The sequence below is a fragment of the Wyeomyia smithii genome, chromosome 1, assembly GCF_029784165.1.
Source record: "Wyeomyia smithii strain HCP4-BCI-WySm-NY-G18 chromosome 1, ASM2978416v1, whole genome shotgun sequence".
Classification (NCBI taxonomy): domain Eukaryota; kingdom Metazoa; phylum Arthropoda; class Insecta; order Diptera; family Culicidae; genus Wyeomyia; species Wyeomyia smithii.
This window is the reverse complement of record NC_073694.1, coordinates 80864433-80888379: the sequence shown is the minus strand read 5'-3', so window position 1 is coordinate 80888379 and position 23947 is coordinate 80864433. Positions and strand designations below refer to the sequence as shown.

Here is a 23947-nt window from a genome sequence, read left to right as displayed (position 1 = left end):
TCACTAAAAGCATGATACCAATCCAGTGCACTAGTTTTGTACCATAATCGATCATTTTCATACTAGCCCTGTTGAAATTGAATATGCGTAGCACACCGGTGAACCCTGTTATCAGAAGTTTGTAAAAAAGGCGAACACACTAGGTAACCAATTTATACAGTACGCGTTTATACCATATTAATCCATTTAGAGAACCGTCGTTTAGAGAACCGAAAGCTGAGATATTGAGCAGAGACTATTAGTCTTGCGCCTTAGACAGCCTACGCTACGTCGAAAATTAACGCTGATCGACCGGTTTTTAGTTGGATCTTTTGAAAATACTACAAGGTATACAGCCCTAGGGTTGTATCAAATGGTGACGTGGGCCCATACACGGTAGAAAGAGGAGCTTTTTGTTACAAAAGTTACAGAATACGCAGACAGAATCAATTGTTTTGCTCAGTGACTGACGTGTTTTTAATAGGTATTGTAAACCTACTTGTTAAGAAAAAAAGGAATTCAAAATTAAACCTTAATCTAATTTTACACCTATCTTACTAACTATAAAGTGAGCTAATCGTTGTAATTGAGGATTGCAACGATTTTTGTTGGAACTTATTGACATATTTTCTAATGTTTCCACATTAGTAAGCCTGTGTAGTTTATTCGTGCTTAACCAACGAGGACGCTTCAATATCATTTTCAGAAGTATGTTCTGAGTCCTTTGAAGTATCTTCTGTCTGGCTGTACAACAACTTGTCCAGATGGGGACTGCATATAACATTACTGGTCTAAATATTTGTTTGTAAATTAGGGTAGGGAACGGTTTAAGCAGTAGCACCCGTTTTAATCAGTCGAAGAAAGCTTGCCCTAAACTCCTGGATTGTGATCAATATCGACAATTCCAATGATGGAAACGAAAACTTTGATTATCTAGCTGTCTTACGAATATAAGAAATACCGTTAAATACAAAGAAATCACACAGAAATCACCATTCGAAACAAATCGACCAATATTGCAGCCATTCAGGAGCCACTTCGGGTGCTGAAAACAAAGACCTGCAAAACAGATGGAAATTGCTTAAAATAGGTTCGGGGTGATTGGAATGGTGTCCCTCGATTGGTAACTTTAATTGATTATTGTTAAAGTTTGCTAACTTAGTTTTACAATCTGAAAACAAGTTCTGACAGAGAAAAAGATAGGGAACAGATTGATATACTACTGTTTGAATTTCACCCAACACATTTCGAGTATTTCGTCTCAATACACAGGCGGTTCCTAAAGCTGCTTAAAATATGTTCCCTACCCTAACAGTTTATTCTTGAGACAAAGTTTAGGATTTCTGTTGATAAGAGGATACAAACATTTTATATATTTATTGCACTTTGTTTGGATATACTCAATGTGCTCCTTGAAGGTAAGATTTTTATCATAAATTAGCCCTAAATATTTAACTTGGTCAGACCAATTTAAGATTGCACCGTTCATCTTAACAACATGATTATTGATGGGTTTGGGAAAAGAAACTCTTGGTTTTGGGGAAAAATAATTGCATTAGAAGAAATCTTCAATTTCTGCAAATATGAAGAAAATATATCTAGACTTTTTTGCAGCCTACTGACACGAATGACACGAAGGCTTTTTCCTTTTACGGAAATGCTTGTATCGTCACAAAACAGATATTTCTTACATCCTGAGGGTAAATCAGGAAGATCAGAAGTAAAAATATTATATAAGACTGGGCCCAAGATACTTCCTTGAGGTACGCCAGCTCTAACAGGCAATCTATCAGATTTACTATTCAAATAGTTAACCTGAAGAGTGCGGTAAGTCAAGAAGCTTTGTATCATTTTTGTGATGTAGAGGAAAACGGAAATTGAACATTTTAGCTGTCAAACCTTTATGCCAAACACTGTCGAATGTTTTTTCTATGTCTAGAAAAGCAGCTCCAGTGGAATAACCTTCAGATTTATTAGTACGAAGCATATTAGTTACTCTAAGCAACTGATGAGTAGTCGAATGCCTATGGCGAAATCCAAACTGCTCATTTGCAAAAATTGAATTTTCATTGATATGTGTCATCATGCCATCATTCTATTAAGAATCATTCATTCAAAAAGTTTGCTTATAGAAGAGGGTAAACTAATTGGACGATAATTTGATGCTTCAGCTGGATTTTTTCAGGTTTTAAAATTAGAGTGACTTTGGCATTTTTCCATTTTGAGGGAAAATATGCTAAATCAAAGCATCTGTTAAAAATTCTCACCGAGAAATTTGAAGAGCTTTCGGGAAATCTTTTGAGGAGGATATAAAAAAAAATGTTTTTAAAGTTCTTGTCAATAGTTCGGATTTCATACAAGTTTGTTTCTAGTACCTTTTCAGTAAGAAATTCTTGAGTGGTGATCTGATCATACTTTTGTAATACTCTATTCTCAATAGGACTCATTACGTTCAAATTGAAATTATGAACACTCTCGAATTGCTGAGCAAGTTTTTGAGCTTTTTGTTCATTCGTAAGAAATATGTGGTCACCATCTTTGAGGACTGGAATGGGCTTTAAAGGTTTCTTAAGAACCTTCGAAAGCTTCCAGAAAGGTTTGGAATATGGTTTTAGTTGTTAAACTTCTCTCATGAAATTTTCATTTCATAAGAGTGTGAATCTATGTTTGATTTCCATTTGGAAATCTAATAAAAACTTTTAAAGCGGGATCACGAGATCTTTGATATTGACGTCTCCGTATGTTCTTCAAACGTATAAGAAGTTGAAGCTCATTGTCAATAATTGGTGTATTATATTTCACTCTAGCCTTAGGAACTGATAAGTTTTGGGCATTGAATATTAAACTGCACAAATCATCCAATGCTCCGTCAATGTCAGCACTGTTTCGTGAGACAATAAACACAATTCAAGCTTTCTTCGATCGTGGAACGATATCAATCCTAACTGGTCTTGTGATAATTAAACACAGACCTAGTGAAATTTAAAACAGTTTCACGGAATATGGAAAAAGTTATAGAAAGATGATCAGAATCAAAATCAGCATGAGTTAACAAATCACTGCATGAATGACATTGATTTGTTAATACCAAATCAACTGTGGATGGATTCCTTACAGAAGAAAAACATGTAGGACCATGGAAATAAAACTGAATAAAATCCAGCCAAGCAATCATTAAACAATATTTTTCCATTGGAATTGCTTTGTGCATTATTCCACGATCGATGTTTTGCATTAAAATCACCGATGATAAAAAACTTAGATTTTTTCTCGTGAGTTTTTGTAAATCTCCCTTGAAATGATTTTTCTGCTCACCAGTGCATTGAAAAGGTAAATACACTGCGGCTATAAATAAAATACCAATATCTGTTTCGATTTCAATCCCGAAACTTTATATAACCTATCTAGATGGGGCATAACATGATGTTTTATTCGACGGTGGATAACTATTGAAACCACCGGCATCATCAATTCTATCGAACCTGTGAACTATATAGTTGGGGTTTCTTTTTAATTTGATGTTAGGCTTTAAAAGCGTTCTAGTCAGTTGAAAAATTAAAAAATTCATCTTTTTTCGCTTTTAAAGAGCGAGCATTCCAATTTGGAAAATTTACAGCATTATCCAAAGTCATTGCTGAATTTTAATTTCATAACAATATTAGTTGTAAATTAAATACCTTCTTGAACAGCCTCGTACATCGAGTTACAATTCAACAAAGCGGACATTAGCTGCAGCATAGATTGCTGTAGGTAGTCAATCTTCTCGGGAGTTGGACTACCTAAATCAATACTGGCTGACTTTTCAGCACCAAACACGAAAGGCTTGTTACTGTTAGAATTCGAAATTTAACCTGAAAGGACACTAGCATATGAAATGCCTGGTGGTGCCTGAACAGGAATGTTTGTTTTCAATTTGTTGTTTTCTAACTTTGAAATATTACATACAGACACACTAGCTACAGGAAATGCTGGTGATGCCTGAACAGTATTGAAAGTTTTTTGATATTTGTGACAACACGTTGCACTATGGTCGGAATCGTGCATTTCACGACGAAAATCTGTAAGCCGGAAAACAATAGATGCTAGAGATTTCTTGTCTTCTAGAAAGTTACTCTACTAAGAGGAATCTATCTTTAGATATGACTGTTTACCAGGCTGGTCCTATTGTACTCAAAATAAAAATTGTAATTTTTTTATCTTATGACATAGAGCAATGTTGTCTTCCACAAAATTGTAGCAAATTTAATTTCTTGAAACTTTGTTAAAAAAATTATTACTCTATCCAGTTTTTTCACTGTTCTAGGGCAATTTTTACGAATTCATTCGTGGTGGTTCTAAAACAAACACTATTATTGATCTAGTTTTTTCAGCTTTATACGGATTTAAAAGCGGTGTTCGAGTGACTTTTAGGGCGTGAAAAACTGCATATTTTGACGCTAATAGATAATTTCTTACTTTTCAGAGAAAAAAGTTACAGGTATTTTTTCGTTCTTAAATGACACTTTTTGGAGGCACCCTACTCCCTTGTTTGCACATATATGCAACAACAACACGTTTAGGATGAAAGTTCATAGTTTCACCTTCAAAATCCATTTTGTAGAATTAGTCAACTTTTGTTCCCTTTAGGATTAAAATGCATTTAAAAACTTGGAGTTTTCACACAAAAATTTGCTAATCTACCATTCAAAACTATCTAGTTATTCCAATTCGATTTTTATCTGGAAAATTCGTTCGAGTGACTTCTGGGGCATGAAAAAGCGCTTATTTTGATGTCAATTAATAGTTTTTAACGCTTGTTAAAAAATTATAGTTGTTTTGAAATGTTATTTATGTATCATATTGTTGTAAAAGCAAAATAAATGCATAAAATATACTCAAATATTATTTGTAACAACGTGTAAAATTCATGTTTTTTCATGTTGATAGCATTGCATAGCACTCTTCAGCAGTGTTTTTAGTACTTGTTTACATACACGTTGGACGAAATCGATGCCATAAGTAAAAACTGCCGAAGACAAATTGATCCAAAAGAAAAACAGGAAGAATTGCAACGTATTTTATTGGAAAAGTTCAACGATCGTGTCGATGTACCAAAACAGGGAGGAGGTGGATCATCAACCACTGGGTCGATGTGCCATAAACTTCTATCGGAGCCAGAGAAGTTTGCATTGGCACTCGGTCTAAGCGAAAAATTGGTAAAAAACCTAGCTGCTGTAAAAGTAATAATAAACAGCCTAGATCAGGTGAGCAATTCCACAGAAAAATTTTCAGCTTTATTATTTTTTTTAAATTATTATTTTTGAGACATTGCACTGGTGTTCCTGTAAGCTAAAGATAACAATTTGTGCATTCGAGTGTCTATACATGATCAAAAATGTTTCTAGCATTTAAACGGATTGATTGATCCAGCAAAATTGTAGATAATAATTTTATCCCTAAAAAATAGAGCATTTTTTTAGATATTCAATTTATAAATTTTTTGTATTTCCTTTTGATGACTCAAACAAAATCTTATAGCAACAAATGGTATTTTTAGTCTATGGGGCCATCCACATACCACGCGGACAGCTTTGGGGGGGGGGGGGGTTGGGTAATGTCCACGGTTCATACAATTTTTTTAGAATTTATATGGGCAGTCGTCCACGGAGGGGGAGGGGGGGGTCAAAATCGTTAAAAATCTGTCCACGTGGTATGTGGATGGCCCCTATAGGAAAACCCGTGCAAAGTTTCGGCCAGTTAAAAAATAATCGAAGAAAACGGTTGCCAATTTTTTGTGGAATTACACAAATAGATCTAGCGGACTTCGATAGGCTTTTTGACGTGACCTTCAATATGCATTGGGGTATACGGGTGGTATCCCATGCCTGCGACACTTCATAAAATTTTAGCACATTCTACCAGGATCATGACAAGTCTACCACTTTCAACGGGATTTATGAGTGAATAAGGCTCTGAACAAATATTATCGGAACGATCGCCAATTTCACGCTCGAAACAATTCTAGAGCTGCGAATTTTCCGGATGTTTTGTATCGTACTATGGATTCTTCAGATCCCATTCTTGCAACTAGATCTGCCAGAAAAAGAACAGATATTCAAAGTTCTACGATTGAGTGGAAAGAGTACTTGGATTAATATAAAAACAATTTAGGTTCGTAAATATTTGAATATGTAAAGAACCCTATAAAAATGCCATTTTTCAATTTGAAAACAACGATAATTTATTTTCAACGAGCATTGGAAACTATTTATTGACATCAAAATAAGCGCTTTTTCATGCTCCGAAAGTCACTCGATCGAATTTTCCAGATAAAAATCGAATTGGAATAACTAGATAGTTTTGAATGGTAGATTAGCAAATTTTTGTGTGAAAACTCCAAGTTTTTAAATGCATTTTAATCCTAAAGGGAACAAAAGTTGACTAATTCTACAAAATGGATTTTGAAGGTGAAACTATGAACTTTCATCCTAAACGTGTTGTTGTTGCATATATGTGCAAACAAGGGAGTAGGGTGCCTCCAAAAAGTGTCATTTTAGAACGAAAAAATACCTGTAACTTTTTTCTCTGGAAAGTTAGCAATTATCTATTAGTGTCAAAATATGCAGTTTTTCAAGCCCTAAAAGTCACTCCAACACCGCTTTCAAATCTGAATGAAGATGAAAAAACTAGAGCAATAATAGTGTTTTTTTAGACCCACCCCAAATGAATTTGTAAAAACTGCCCTAGAACAGTGGAAAAACGAAATAGAGCAATAATTTTTTTTAACAAAGTTTCATGAAATTAAATTAGCTACAATTTTGTAGAAGACAATATTGCTCTATGTAATTAGATAAAAAAGTTACAATTTTTATTTTGAGTACAAAAGGACCACCCTAGTAACCAGTCATACCAAAAGATAGATTCCTCTTAGTAGAGTAACTTTCTAGAAGACAAGAAATCTCTAGCATCTATGGTTTCCGACTTACAGATTTTTGTCGTGAAATTTCACGATTCCGACCATAGTGCGTTGTTTTGAATACCTACGCTGTCTGGAAGAATTAATGTTTGACCTAACAGGACAATCAAAGAAATTTAGTTTGTGTTTACCCTCACAATTCACACATTTGAAATTATCAGTGGTCTCTTTCACAGGACAGATGTCCTTTGTGTGAGAGTTGTCACCACAAATCACGCATTTTGTTGTCATATGGCAGTTACGAGTTCCATGACCATAATCTTGACTAGCATTGGCCGATATCGTATCGATACTTACGGTATCGATACCTTGGGGCTAAAGTATCGTTATTTTTTATCGATGCAAGCGACTTCGATATCAAGCTGGATCGATACTTTCGCCCCGATATTTTTTCGATACTGAAGAGAAACTATAAAATCAGAAAATAGAAGTGCGCGGATATGATCCATCACCCTAAAGTCTTCTACAAACAGTGCAGAAATTTGGTTTGTGCTCTTTTTGTGAAAGACACCAAAAGGATTGAATATACCCGCTCATTTCTAAGGCGGTTTTTCATGCCTCTTGCGAGAAAAATGCTGCCGCATTTGGTAATACTGTCTGTGCAGAGCAAAATCGTAAGCGCCGAGTGTTTGCAAAAAGGCAGGCAATAAAGAATAAGAATCCAGGATTATCGTGCTGCCCTATATTTCAAATAAGGCCGCAGACGCGCATATGCTATTGGATTGATTTGTGTGTTTGACATATAATTCTGTCACCACTGTCACATTCTGGTACCATTAGTCTGTTGACCGCAGGGATACAAAATATGCAGATTTGTCTTCAAAACGCAGATTTTTAGAGTCGGTGTGCAGATTTTTGTTGATTCGCAGATAAATATTTTTTTCCAGAGTCTCTGCAGATTTTTGTCAAAGTTTCTTTATATTTACGCAGACTTTCTCAACATCTGCGAAAATTTTTGCAGACTTTTGCCTGCGCGAACGCATTTTTTTAAATCACAGACAAATTTTGCTTAGACTTTAAGCAGATTTTGTCGGTTTTTCGAATAGTTGCTCACATTTTTCAAAAACACCTGGCATCTCTGATTTTCCGTATTAATGATCAAGAAAAAATGGTAGCTTTTCCCAGACCTGTTTCAAGTAGCAGGCAGAGTATCGATACAGCTGGTATCGATGCTCCGCCCACAATATCAACCTTGCATCGATACCGCCAGGGAAAAATTATCGATATTCGAGTATCGATATTTTTGCAATTTTTGGCCAATGCTAATCTTGACAATTCCGTCATTGCGCGAGATTATGGATGCCTCCATGTCTTTTGAAGTTTTTCCACTTTATTCACACGTTGAACAAAACGCGTGCTTTTTCTAAAAATTTCAAATTACTTACTTTGGTACGATCAAAATGTACCAAGTTATTTTCCTTGCGTATTCCAGTATTATTAATTTTTGCATTTGATTTACGATTCATCAAAATTACTTGGTTGGGGAAAAACCAAGTAGTTCTGTCAAACAATTTTTAATTTCATTTCATTTCAAAACAGTCTTAAACGGTCTCTCGTTTTTGGCATCATAGGTATAAAATTTGTACATCTTTTCAGTCAAATACTGCAATAGATGATTATGGCCTGCAAAAGATTCGGCCAAAATACGAATTTCATCTCGGCGGCCAGTTTGAAAATTAACTTTCACATCAGAAAGAAATGATGAAAGTTCTGAACGAAAAGCTTTAAAATTTGCAACGATTACCACAATAGGTGGAACTTTAGCTTTCTTCATACCGGCATTTTGCTCAGAATGAGAAGCTTCAAATTCTTGATCCCCTACAGTAGAAAGAATTTCATACCTATACTTTCTGAATCACTGGGAGGAGAAGCCTCACCTTTCCTCGTAGTCGCATCAAAGCGAGCTTTTTTGGTTCATCCTGGCATTTCAGGACAAATTTCACTTCACTTTCACTTTACACAATTTTTGTCAACACAAATTTAAACATTAATTACTCGTTAAACGTTAAAAACAAAGTCAATACATTGCGATTCAACACATACTCTTTAAAAAAGATTACCTATTGAAAAAACGGAAAGTTTTCAATATCTCTCGGTAGCCAAAGACAAGCCTCGAGCTGTTGGTAAAATGCGACCGTTCTGCAAGGAAGTTTAAGTCGTATTAAAGTGACTTACGTATTTTTATTCTCAACCTCTCCTTATATTTTTAAGAATATAGTTTATAACACTCGAAAGAATATCGTTTACGTTTGGCGATATAGCCTGTAGTGTGTTTTTTTTTTTTTTTTTTTTTCAAATAACATTTATTTGACAAGGCACAAGCATATCGATGTTGTTGAAAAAGCATTAAGAATTTCTCGTAATGCACCTAAATCAGAATTAACTCTATTTCCTCAAAACCCAAACCCAATAATACTTACATAATAATGAATGGTTTTGTCTTATTTACCTCTGACCAAAGCAAATTTATTATATGAATCTTACTCTGAAAATAATATTGAAGCCCTTACTAATATACCTTCGCTAATAGGCAAACATAAGATAATTTTAACAAAATTATCAACAAGTTCCAGCAAAAAATCGTAGCAATCAACAAGAACTTAAAGTTAAAAAAGATTCATGTTTATTTTTTTGCTTGAAAAGCTTTTTTTCATTTGCCAACAATTACATTCGATGTATTACGAAGACAGCTCAAATATGTATATTATTTGTAGAGGTAAACAGAAAAAAAATGTTGAAAAGTACAAAAAAATTCTGAATAAATTTTAGTAAATGGACAAAAAATTCACAAGCTCTCATTTTCTATTAATTTGTGTATTTAGGAACTTACTCTTTCGGTATTATACCGGCCACGACTATTTAGTGAATATCGAAAATAAAATGAAATGAAAATAACTTATAACTTGTAACCGTTGCAAAAATAAATTGTTTAATTCTTGTTGAGTAATTTATGGTAATCATATTCCTGGGATAAACTTTTTATCACCATCAGCAGCAGTATTGCATTTTTCGCTTTGCTCCACATATACTGTACGGTACTGATACAGAGTCTCCCGTCCCAATAGGTCCATTTATGTTTGCTTCCATGAACTTAGACTAATTTGATGTCTTGAAGGTAAAGGATTTTCGAAAAGCTTGAAACTACCCTTTCCTTTGAACAATTTTTTAATCGGCTGTTAGAACCAGGAGCCTATAAACGTCAACATTTTGCCTACCAATTATACATTCATCACGGCGGTAATATTTCATTTCTAATGCTTACAAAACTTATCTTAGTCATTGAAAGTGCACATTGTACTGAAAACAAATGTTGAGCTCTTGTTTTTTCGCATCTAAAACGACATTTACTCGAGAATAAGTCTACCGACAAAATAGGACGTTTACTCTATTTCACTTGTTTTAGGGCAAACTAACCAAAAAGTGGGTACCAGAAACGCTGGTACCAGAATCAATGAGTGGTAGATGGAAAAAGTATGGAGTTTGACAGCCACAAGAGCACCCTGGTTAGAACATAATAAAAACTGATGTCTTGAAAGAAAACATGCAACATGAGAAACAACAGTACCGTTAAGTGTATGTGTAGCATAGAGCAGCAGATCTCTCGTCGTCTATGAATGCAGCGGTACACTTCTATGCGTACATTTCAGCGGCACACTTCTCTCCGTACTGCAGCGGTACACTTATATTCAATTTCTGTACGTGCGTAATCGAGGCAAAAAGACATTGCTGCTGCTGATGGTGATTAAAAGTTGGTATCATGAATATGATTACCATAAATTACACAACAAGAGTTATACATTTTTGCAACGGTTATAAGTTATTTTTATTTCATTCCAGTTTCGATATGCACTAAATATTCGTGACTGGATAATATCGAAAGAGGAAATTACTATATGCTTGTGCCTTGATTGCACAACAAAACACTACAGGCACAACATTGTCTTAAGTAAACGAAATTCTTTCGAGTGTTGTTAAATATATTTCTAAAAAAAAAATTTAAGGAAAAGTTGAGAATAAAAATACGCGAGTCACTGGTCAAACGAATTGATTCTGTCTGCGGGATCTGTAACTGTTTGCGCCTAAACTCCCGCCTCAGCTGGGCATGACTGTCGTCCGTGAGTGACCAGCTGAGGCCCAAGCGACGCCGGCTTATTTCATCGCACAATCGGGCTTTATGAGGCCGCTGGACATTGCCACCACGCCACCAGCCACCAAGCAACCTATAAAAGCGCTCTCCGCAGCAGCACCAGAGTTCAGTGTTTTTCAGTTTAGTTAGTTGTTAAGTTCATTCGTTCAGTTTCGCTTAGTTACCTACGGTACATTTGTGTCGGCCGTAGGCCGCCTCGGCTCGCTGCCAGTAGCTATCATCGTGATACCAAGATCCAAATATATTATTAAATTAAACATCCGTGTTCTAAGTGTTAGAAGAAATTCCTCCCCGTTCCACCTGTCCGCGAGCGGCAGTCGACCGATCGTGATTTTGAGCCGTAGTTGCCCTGATGGTGACGCGTAAACGTGCGAGTTTAACGCAAATCAACGCAACGTTGGGCCGGCCGGCCGCTAATTATAAGTGCAGTAATTCTAACCGGGACGTCAAACACGTCGAGTGATTTGCTTTTATTAGTACTCGCCGTTAAAATTCTAAGTTACCGAAAAATGAACAGAATCGAGATTCTGGCGAAGCTAAGTGTGAAAGTTTTCTAACGGGACGTCAACTGTGTCGAGCACGTTGCTCCCGTCCGTACTAATCGTTGAACATTTCTCATATAAATCGAGCCAAATTCGAAATGGCTAAAGTGATACACGGAAATCAATAGTGCAATTTCGTTCCAATGTCCAAAGTGCGCGTTGTGTGCCGAAATTCGGACAATTATTCAAATGAACAAAGCTTATTAGTGACCGAACAATCGAGTATTGTGTGGAAGAAATCAGTGCGCTCAAAGAACAATCCATGATCGAAGTGAACTGTGATAATAGAGACAATGACAGCATTGTGTTTTTTCGTTTTACTGCTTTGTGTGCACGGGAGTTGTGAGCATCTTTGTTTCGATGCTTGATGGACACAGCGTCCATGTACCGTCGCCGCGCATTCCGCGCCAAATTGAGTTGATGCTTCGAAGCCATTGCTGCAAACGTATTTTAGCAATGTTGATTCGCGGCTTTAAGGATTCAGGCCATCTGGATTCATCATCAGAAATCGGAACCATTGGGATCCAACCAATCCAGATCAACATTCATCGCGCCACAAGTCAGAAGTGACAAGCAGGTTCCAGCCAGCAAGGCACTAGGGGCAGTGCAGGTTTTGATCAACCAGGCGATCGAATCTGCCACCCCACCACTTCCCCAAGTTAAGTATTCGCTAAAATAAAATCAAAATGCAACTACGCTTAGCGAACTTTCAGTACACCGGTCGGAGCATACCATCCGCCGGAGCGCAGCTGTAGGAGCGTACCATCCCGTAGCAGTCTGGACTGCTGCGTCTACCTAAGAAGGACTACTGGAGCGCACCATCCAGTGGTATTCTCGACCATTCGTCTACCGAAGAACGCAGCTGCTGGAGTGAACCATCCAGTGGCATTCTCGACCGTTGCGTCATCGTAGTTATCGGGCTGCTGGAGCGCATCATCCAGTGGCACAGAGGCGTCTCGTCCACCTGTTCAACCTGTTCATAGGACAGGTAGACAACTTCAGAAAAAAGGTGATTTTTTCACATTTGTAGAGTGGATGAAAAATCGTCGGAGTAATTTATTTGTAATTTCAATGTTATCCCGAACATCTTTATTCTATTTTCTACATAGTGGAAATGTATGCACCGTGAAGAATGTAACCTGATGGGCTACATTTCAGACTACGCCATACAACTCACACGCAACGCAACCCACACGGCCACACGCAATAATGACTACCGTTTGTTCAGACTTTTCACCTGAACTAACCGTCGTTCAACACTTCTCTGCACCTTCAAGTGCGGCAGGGTAGACGCAGTCATTCATGCTCACCACTAAACGAGAGGCGGCAAGCGACGGGTAGAGCCAACACTCCGACCGTTCGCGGGTGGAAGACATCGCACTTTGATGCCGAGGTATTCGAAGAGGCAATGAGAAGGGAGCGCGAGGGGGGGCAGTTGGCTCCGCCCGACTGCTGACCAACTAGTTGCTATGCTATCGCGGGCGTGCGACGCCACCATGCCTAGGACTCGCCAACCTAGGAATGGAAAGCCACCGGTTTACTGGTGGACGGACGCGATAGCCGACCTTCGCAGTGCGTGCCTCCGTGCAAGACGGAGGATGCAGCGTGCGCGAAACGAAGAAGAGAGGACAGAGCGCCGCGCAGCATTCAGTTCGGCAAGATCGATGCTAAAGAGTGCGATAAAGGCCAGCAAGAGGGCCTGCTTCGATAGGCTATGTGCGAGTGCCAATACAAATCCGTGGGGTGACGCCTACAGGATCGTAATGGCCAAGACTAAAGGCGCGCTGGCGCCTGCAGAGCGATCACCAGCGATGCTGGAGCGTATCATCGAGGGACTCTTTCCACGCCACGTGCCAAGTCCTTGGCCTCCGGCAGTCGAGTCTCACGTCCGACGTTCCAGTATCTCAGACATAGACCAGAGATGGTCGGCCAACCTGCCGAGCATCCAATCCGTGAGCGACGACAGCCGTGTCGAGGCAGGGGAGGAGGCAAGGGTTACGAATGAGGAACTCATCGTGATCGCCAAATCCCTAAAGGTGAGCAAGGCACCGGGACCGGATGGTATCCCTAACCTGGCGATCAGGCTGGCGATAAAAACGGCCCCCGGGCTGTTCAGGGCAGTCATGCAGAGGTGCCTGGATGACTGTCTCTTTCCGGACAGGTGGAAGCGGCAGAGACTGGTCTTATTGCCGAAGGCTGGGAAACCGCCAGGGGACCCATTGGCATATAGGCCTATCTGCCTGCTGGACACCGCGGGCAAGGTGCTTGAGAGGATCATCCTCAACAGACTGGTGAGGTACACGGAGGGTGTACACGGTCTGGCAAGTAACCAGTTCGGCTTCCGGAAGGGCAGGTCCACGCTGGACGCAATCTCTTCCGTCATCAAGACGGCGGAGGTAGCAATCCAGCGCAAGAGAAGGGGAATACGCTACTGCGCAATCGTCACGCTCGACGTGAAGAATGCGTTCAATAGTGCCAGTTGGGACTCCATAGCGCTCGCGCTCAGGAGCATCCATGTACCGGTGTCGCTGTACAAGATTCTGGAAAATTATTTCCAGAATCGAGTACTTGTTTACGACACGGAGGAGGGTCAGAAGTGCGTCCCAATTACCGCAGGAGTTCCGCAAGGTTCTATCCTGGCCCCGGTGTTGTGGAATGTCATGTATGACGGAGTGTTGAAACTCAAGTTCCCTGTAGGGGTTGTGATCGTCGGCTTTGCAGACGATATAACGCTGGAGGTTTACGGCGAGTCTATCGAGGAGGTCGAGTTGACGGCCGCGCACTGTATACGCAAGGTCGAGGACTGGATGCGCTCCAGGAAACTGGAGCTCGCGCATCATAAGACGGAGGTCACGGTTGTGAACAACCGTAAATCGGAGCAACAGGCGGTGGTCAGAGTCGGAGACTGCACCATCACCTCGAAGCGATCCCTGAAGCTCTTGGGGGTTATGGTGGACGACAAGCTCACGTTCGGGAGTCACGTCGACTATGCCTGCAAGAGGGCCTCATCGGCTATTGCAGCACTATCTCGTATGATGTCCAATAGCTCAGCGGTTTATGGCAGCAAGCGAAGACTTCTTGCCAGCGTGGTTTCGTCCATACTTAGGTATGGTGGGCCAGTGTGGTCCAGAGCGCTAGGTACTAACAGTTACCGTGGTAAACTGGAAAGTACCTACAGGCTCATGTGCCTGAGAGTTGCGAGTGCGTATCGTACGGTGTCATACGATGCAATCTGTGTCTTGTCCGGCATGATGCCTATCAGCATCGCCATCAAGGAGGACAGAGAGTGTTTCGACCAACGTGACACAAGGGGCATACGAGGTACCAGAAGGTCATTCTCGATGCTCCGCTGGCAGCGGGAATGGTCCAACTCCACAAAGGGCAGATGGACGCACCGACTCATACCGGAGATATCCGGCTGGGTCGGGAGACGACATGGTGAAGTGAACTTCCACCTGACACAAATCCTGTCAGGCCATGGTTGTTTCAGGCAATATCTGCACAGGTTCGGACACGCGGTGTCCCCCATGTGTCCCGAGTGCGTGGAGGAGGAGGAGACTGCTGAGCATGTCTTCTTCGTATGCCCCCGTTTCGCAAGAGCGAGGAGCAACATGATGGCTGTGAGCGGGCCTGGCACTACTCCGGACAATCTAGTCCGGAGGATGTGCGACGACCCGGACATCTGGAACGCGGTCTGTGCGGCCGCCTCTCAGATTGTTCTGGAGCTGCAACGTGTGTGGCGGGTCAACCACCAACACGCCAGTGGTAGCTAATTACCAGTCTCCAGGTAGTTAGCTAGGAGGTTATAAGGGTAAAGAGGGTGCATCACGCACAAAAGCCACTCCCCGACGTAATACTTAACCGTCGTTCCGGGAAGACCAGGGCTGGAGACTGGAGGGGTTTTAGTGGGTCGGGACAGGGATCAGTAGGTGTCTGGGCGAGTGTAACTACCCCAGCATCTCTCCCCTAGTCTCATCCCCACACCCTGAGTTCTCTTCTCAGGTGTCTGTTTGCAGATTTCCCCGCCACCTTTAAAAAAAAAAAAAAAAAAAAAAAAAAATGCTCACCACTACTAATGCGACGCCTCGCGTGAAAGTGACATTTTTGGTTCAAACTTTCTGCTGAACAAAACCGATGTCAGCGAGAGAAAACATTCATTACACACCTCCTCTCTTTAGTGTCTGGTAATCTGTTTCGTTATGCCTTTCTGTTTCTTCTCTCGACGTCATTAAAATTTGAGAGAGACCACGTGGCCGCGAGAGTTCGCAGATCCATCTTCAGAGCTTTCGTAGTGCAAATGAAAAACGAGCAAATTCATTCATTATTTCTGTCAATGTGGCGGAATTCTTCCGTCGATGTATAGTTTCATTCAAACCTCTACACCCATTTTGTTCATACGAAAACTTGAACCTCGCATAGTCCGCATAGTAAACTTTTGTCTTCTTACGCGCTGCTTTCTTTTTAGTTTAAAATTTCAACATCGTCAAAAGAAACGCTTTAGCATTGAACAAAGATAGGTTTTTTACTCATGCGAAAAGTTTAGAGGCAAATAGATCATAAACATAATTTCAATTATCGTTGGAAAAAACCTGAATGATACTGACATTGCATATCATAACGCCATCCGTCGAGCGAACTTTTCTTGTTCTTCGACGGATCCAGACTTATTTATGACTAAAACCGATCATTGAGAATCATGATGTGATAAATGTGGATAAAGATTTCCTCCATGAAATGATGCAGATATCATTATTCTACGAGAAAATTAACGGAAAACTCGCGGTCAGAATAGACCGTAGAAATTCTTTGCCATATAGATAAATGTAGAGAGATAAAAGTTTTCGAAACTGTTATCACGATACTGTTCTTTTAGTGTTGCAAATGTTGATTGAACAGGTAGCCCACTTGGTCACGCGTCGCCTCTGCAGTGGCATTCTGGATCACCGCGTCCACACACAAGTGATTGGGAGCCATACCTCCACCCTGGACTCCTGCGTCTAGTTCATCGGAGCAACACCGCACACCGCTGCTTACTACTCATCAGTGCAGTCCGCACATTCATCGCCAACTACCCGTTGCCAGGGTAGATCCGCAGATTGGATTTCGCTGCCTGCCATCGCCAGCGCAGCTGTTTTGGTTGCTGCCTGCCCATTACCAGCGCAGCTTTCTGCTTGCTGCCAGCCTCACGTCAGAGTAGCTTGGATTTCGCTGCCTGCCATCGCCAGCGCAGCGGATTGGTTGCTGCCTGCCCTTTGCCAGCGCAGCCTTTAGGATTTCGCTGCCTGCTTTGCCAGCGCAGCTTTTGGATTTCGCTGCTTGCCATCGCCAGCGCAGCTGATTGGTTGCTGCTTGCCCTTCGCCAGTGCAGCCTTTGGATTTCGCTGCCTGCTTTGCCATCTTTTGGATTTCGCTTCCTGTTTTGCCATTGCCATCATAATCAAACAAACCGTTTTGACTCGTAACAATATTTGTAATCATCAATACCTTTTTTGTCCAGCATTTTAACATAGCTCATAGCTTTTAATAACGAGTCGTTATTAAAAAAAATAACGCAAAAACAAACGAAAAAATAACATCTGTTGCCCATCTATGCAAATCTTTCAAACATTTATGATAAGTTTCAGCTAAATCAAAACTGACAATAGAAAAAAAAATTTTTTTGTGAAATCGCTCAACTACACAAAAATTTTAGCAGAAAGTTCAAGGTAAATCATTCCAAGAGTGAAAGTCTTCCACTATCGACTGTGTAGTTTCCTGTAAACCTCAACAACAATTTTGCCAGAAAGGTAGTGGAACACCGGCCAAAGTAATGGCCAAACAAAAAGATTTTCGTTCTACCGGCCAAACAAAAAGATTTTCGTTCTTCTTGTCTAAATCATGGATCCATTCCAGTGGTTTGGCTATCAATCAAAATGTGTACCAGAACGAATGTTTGAAGAAAATTTTGATTCCATTTCTTCACAAACACCATGCGATGGAAGGTATGCGTTATGGCCAGATAAAGCATCGTCATATTACGGCAAAAACACAAACGTTCCCGAAACACTATTCGACCCCATTTGTACCCAATATTGGCAACCCTACAAATCTGCCGCACTGCCATGTAAACGAAGATTTATTGAAGATTTCAAGTTCCTTGGTGTAGCAAAATAACTGGAAAACAACGAACTGTAAACAGTTGATTGGTACAATCAAAAGATGCATTCGAAAAGTCGACGTGAAGACGCTTTTGTTTCGACATTATGAAAAAGCTTCGTCGGAAAGCTGGTTACGAACCTTTCTCAAATATTCATTTAATTTTTTCCATTGATAATGAATGTATCTTCATGAGTTTTTCTTCAAGTACATCTACCTTTTTTGATAGCAGTAGAAAAAAAATCCAAAATTTTTATTGTCACCCGTTATTAATACCAGAGTCATTAAACTCACCTGCTGTGGGGATTTATACGGAGATGCATACGGTGGTGGATAGTTGTTAGATTGCTGTGGCATATGACTGCCTTGGCCGGGCATATGTGGACTCACTTGTGGAACCGGCTGGCCATGTTGTGGTGACGGCTGTGAGTGGTTTACCATGTGATTTTGTTGTTGCTGTGGAGGTGGAAGTTGTTGTGACGGTGGAGGGGGTGAATACATTGGTTGCTGCTGCTGCTGGGACGGTTGTTGCTGCTCTCCTTCTGTACCCTGGTCAAAATTTAGAACAACGAGAAAAGATGGTTTTAAATATGAAAAGATTATTTTCAATGTGCTAATAGCGTAATTCCTGACAAAAAATTGTAATGCAAAAAAATGTAATGCAAGAAAAAAATGACAAAAAATTGTAATTGCGTAATTCCTGACAAAAAACCTATTACATGAAACGATACGAGCGAACAACGAACATCAAATAAGATATTTCCATTAATAAATAGTCTCGTTTTTTAATGAAACCTGTACATGTATATGTAACAGGTATATGTCAAGTCTCAACAATGTAAACCAAAATGATTTATGATGTGCTCTATCATTATTTTTCATCAGTTTCGTGCCATGTGTTTGTCGTTCGTTCGGAAGTAAAACGGAAACAAATTAAAATATCAAATTAAAAACAAACAGAACAGGAAGAGCAGCTTTGTGAATCGTTCACTGAATCCATTTTTCATTAATTTACCATGATGAATCTGCTTTCTTTTAAAAATAAAAATATTCAAGTATGGGGGTGTCAAAAACGTTATTGCATCACGTCACATTTTTCTGGATGCTTTATTCAGGTTGGAATGAACAGATTTCTTTTAAGATAGAGATAGATAGACGCGGAAACCAATCAAACCAGTAGAATAATCGATCATGAATTCAGGATTATTCAACCAATTAATTAGTCGATTGAATAAAATGGTGAACAAAATGGCAGGTTCATTATTTTCAGTTTTCATTGCATGAGATCGCCTATCCATCCGCAAAAACCTATCCAGGTGGAATGCGGATGACCGCTTACTTCATTTAAATTCGAAATATTAATGAATTAATTTAAGTGTTTTCGTAAATACTATAAAATATAGTAGATTACTTTGTGGTCAATGTTTGAAAACGAAATTAATGAAACGACAACATTCAGTAGTTTATCAAAAAACGAGTTTCCATTTGGTTTTAACTCTCAATTTGAGCAATTCTCGCTGAAACCGTCCCACTGGTGACATGAGGTCTTTCAAAAAGGATATTGAAGTAGAATACTTCTCTCAGGAAGTTCGGCTACACAGGGATGTGAAATGAAAATCTAAAGCCGAAAAAAGTGAAAAATATGTCCAATTTCAAATGCTAATAAATCGGTTAGTATTCGATGAATTTCCTTCGTTCTTGCAGCAATAGATTGGAAAATCTTCTAAGATTCTTCCAAAAAGAAGATAATTGTAATTTTATTATTCAGACTATTGTACTATTGAAAATAGTCAAGCCTTGTCAAAACGAAAAATTCGACCTCTGATTGGTCGTTATATGATTGCTTCCCAAGCACGTCGACAGAATCATACACTTTGCAATTTAAAACATGCTATTTGGCCTATATAAGAGCCTGTTTCAGCCGAAGCCGCTCATAATAGTTCTAGACAGCGACAACAGTGCAGTGGATACCAGCGATGGCGGAAAGCGGCCATAGCTGTGGCGTAGCAATGGATAGCGAGTGGATTCCAGCAACGATAGCGGCTGGGCCAGCTGATGCAGGGACAGTGGATACCAGTGGCAGCGTATAGCGGCCACAACTGTGGCATGGCTATGGATAGCGAACTAGTTGCAGCGGATCTCTGCATCGATAGCGGCTGATGCAGTGAGGTACTTTAGTGAAATGCAGTCTCTGTGTGATAGTGGGCACTAGTAAATGCATTCAATGAAAAGTTGACTCATTTTGACAACACGTGAGCTGCAGACAGACGTCCAAGCTGAGTTCCAAACTTGTGTAAAGATTTTTAAAGTAGCAATCCGTAACCAGATAGCGCTACCAGTGACGCCAGACTCATACACCAGCGAAAAAAAAATGTATTGTAGCGATAAGGTCACCAGGCGGCACTAGTACACAAGTGATTAATAACGCAATTCTCTTTGAAAATTTACACGGAATTTTCGATCAATTTTGTTCTCGCTTGGACGTCTGTCTGTGCGTGAGCCATCTAGTTTTGAGTGCTTTTCAGGATGAAATAAAAACTTGATTGACGAGTTAATATTTTCTAATGAGTTAATTCACATTTTTAAATTTGTAAAAGTAATAAATTTTACTTCATCTCCGTGTCTCAAAATATACTGATTTTTTTTTTCCTTCAGTCATGAGCACGACATCCGAAAAAAATTCATCTCAAAATTTAAAAATGGTCAAGCGGTCAAGCCCCAACCATGACAAGCAACTTACTATATTATTAAAAATGGTCAATCCTTGTTGAAGCGCAAAATTCGATTGATCTGATTAGTCAAAATTTATTTACTAGAAAAAATGACTGACACGCAAGCAGCCGGGTTATCTTTCTTGTAAAAGTATTCTACTTCAACCTTGCGGTCGTGGCTTTGCACACAACCCTCCTGTGATTTTTTTATGTCTAAATGATCGAAAGTAGCGAAAACCACTTTGGTCAGTTCATATTGATGGACCCCTCGGGCACAAATCGGTTAAAGGGTTTTTACAAAAATTGATTTTTGGGTAATTCTTGACCTTTTTATTGATTTATTTCTCTTGAACTTGTCATTAAACCCCCTGCAACCAACACATCGTTTTCAAGAGAAATGATAGAGCTTTTATTTGAAGTAGAAAAAAATTGGCCGCCATCTTGGATCTCGCCGCCATCTTGGATTTCATCAGAAAAATGTGTTTTTGAGCAAGTTCCCAACCACCGATTTTGAATTTGACATCACCATTGGAAAGCTGAGAAAAAATGCTTTAAGATACATTCAAAACATTAGGTGAGCATTGAGTTTACCTTGTCATTCTGGTCACTTTTCAAAATCGACCTTCAAACGGTACAACGCAGGACGTGCGGCCAATATCAGATCATGCTGAGCCTGTGGTGTGTGTCTGTGTGTAGTGTATATTAGGGGCCATCCATGTTCCACGTGGACAGATTTTCAAGGATTTTGTTACCCCCCCCCCTTCCCCTCCACTTCTCATATAAATTCTCAAAATTTTGTATGGACCGTGGACATCAACCAGACCCCCCTCCCCAAAGTTGTCCACGTGGAATAAGGATGGCCCAATGCCTGTGTGACTTTGGGTCTGTTCACAAATTACGTAAATCAAAAAATCGTATCTTTGATCCCTTTTCACTGCATTCACATTGTTTATTTCTTCACTCCATCGCTCCTTCTTGAGTGTAACGTAATTTGTGACTAAGCTTCTCTACGATTTTTTTGCTGGAAGAAAGTTTGGTTCCCTGTACGGAGGACAGTTTTCGCGTGTTTAGTAATTAAACAAATTAATGTTAGGTGTCGTTTTTCCTTCTGTTATATAGTGTTGTTTCCATGCATTAAACTACTATCAACAAACTTAGGTATAGTATACCAAGGTATAGTATGAATCAAGTATATCCCGAGTAATCTGGAGAAGATTTGCGTATGCAAGCGTAAGTAAAGTAAGAGTAGAATCATCACTTTTTTATCCCTAGCAAATTCCTATCGACGAAAAGAGTACGTTTGCTACCTAACGAAATTCAGCTAATTGATTAAAGGCTATCCAAAAATTACGGTGCGTGGGTGCACTTACTACCTGTGAACTAGGAATACTGTCTGTCCACATCATACGCACACCACAGGCTCAGTATATTGCGTTGATTTGATATTGGATGCGCGTCATGCGTTGAAGTGTTTGAAGCTCGATTTTGAAAAGTGGCCAGAATGACAAGATAACCTCAATGCTCACCTAATATTTTGAATGTATCTTAAAGCATTTTTTCTCAGCTTTTTAATGGTGATGTCAAATTGAAAATCGGTGGTTGCAAACTTGCTCAAAAACACGTTTTTTTATGAAATCCAAGATGGCGGCCAATTTTTTTCTACTTCAAATGAAAGCTCTATCATTCCTCTTGAAAACGATGTGTTGGTTGCAGGGGATTTAATGAAAAATTCAAGAGAAATAAATCAATAAAAAGGCCGAGAATTGCCCAAAAATCAATTTTCGTAAAAACCGTTTAACCGATTTGTGCCCGAGGGGTCTATCAATATGAACTATCAAAGTGGTTTTCTCATTTTTTCGCTACTTTCGATCATTTAGACATAAAAATATCCTTTTTGAAAGACCTCATGTCACCAGTGGGACGGTTACAGCGAGAATTGCTCATTTGTTATGTTTTTATATTAAGCAAAAAATAAATAAAATTGGAGAATCAAATCGTCAAAATATTAAAACTTTGAAGAAAAGTTAGATTCGCGTTGTTCTGATATACCCGAACAGTATTTAACATGCATATGAGATTTCATGATTGTCGGACACTAATTACTAATGGTTTCGTATGCATTCTAACGTAGCACGTAGGACTATATCTGTTTTCTAGACTAAGGTACATTTTGTAAAAGTAAATAGATTAAATTAGCATTACATTACGAATTAGATAAAACGAGTCTAGTAACTCAATTCGGCTGCAATCATTGTCAAGTCAAGCCAAATATCGTATTAGGGAAATCGACTGATACTTGGCTGAGTCACGAACTAGCAAGCAGTCGACTTAGTCGAGTTTCTCGTCTGAAATCCACCCCACCTTGTTTACTGTAATACCAAATTGATCATTAAAGTGACTTTCGATTCGTATTATGTAATAGGCTCCATAATTATTTAGACTTCATATTTCCTTAACACTTCAAAATTACGTTGAACTTCTTTCATAGTATTCCGTACCGAAGTACTGTTGAGCAATTCCACAAAAAAACGGGCCACCAATTTAATCGACCATTTTTGATTTGGCTGAAACTATGCATAGATGTTTCTATAGGCAAAAGATGCCAATTTGTGCTATTACATACACTCTAAAAAATATATTTTATTTGTGAAAAAAAGTTATCTAAAAAAGCTGTTTTTTTAAATCTAATTTTTTAAATAAAAAACAACAAGAGATTATCTAAACAATGAAACCGGTCCGACCATGGAGAAACCAAAAAAAAAGTTATTTTTTTTGGAATTTTTTTTTTCAATGCTTTTTGGGGCATATTTTTCACTGGAAGGACAAAATTGTTATATTCAATTTTGATGAACACACTATGTGAATCCACCAACCGTTTCGGCTGTAGAAATATTTTAAATTTCCCATAGAACACTCTATAGGGAATTAAAAATATTTTTACAGTCGAAACGGTTCGTTTGATTTTTTTTTATTCTCGCTTATTTTCCGTCGGTCTAGTTCCGCCACTGTTGTGGCCAATCACCGACGCCCAGGGAGGTGACTCCACACCCAGGACCCTAACTCACGACCCGTTTATCAACGGACCGGCGCCAACGGCTTTACTTCCTCGTGCGATGGAAGGCGTGATCCCAGAGATTTTTCGCCTCAGAAAATCTTCCGGTGTCGGCTAGGATTGAATCTAGACCAGTTGGGTTGGTTGTGAGTGGATCACGCCACCTCACAACCATCGACACCTATGTCGGCGTTGGAATTCGAACCCAGGCGTCGAGCGTGGTTGGCGGAGACGTTACCAACCACACTAGGCCCCCGCTCTGGTTCGTTTGATTGGCATAGTGTCTTTGACAAACTTGTAGATAATCATTTTGTCCTTCCATAAAAAATATACCCTGGAAAAAAATCAAAATGTTTTTTCAAAAAATTATGACTGTTTTTTCCTGATTTCTCCATGATTGTTTAGGTAATCTTTTAGAGTTTTTGT

General features: G+C 39.4%; 1 protein-coding gene across 5 annotated transcripts in view; it reads right to left on the bottom strand.

Annotated features, from left to right (window-relative positions):
* LOC129719196 (TOX high mobility group box family member 3-like) overlaps nucleotides 1–23947 on the bottom strand; it is a 295603-nt gene that overhangs the window by 15261 nt on the left and 256395 nt on the right. For all 5 annotated transcript variants that reach the window (XM_055670706.1, XM_055670704.1, XM_055670705.1 and 2 more), the window contains one exon: nucleotides 18053–18307. In XM_055670706.1, the coding sequence (XP_055526681.1) occupies nucleotides 18053–18307 (255 nt within the window). The remainder of the gene's footprint in view (nucleotides 1–18052; nucleotides 18308–23947) is intronic.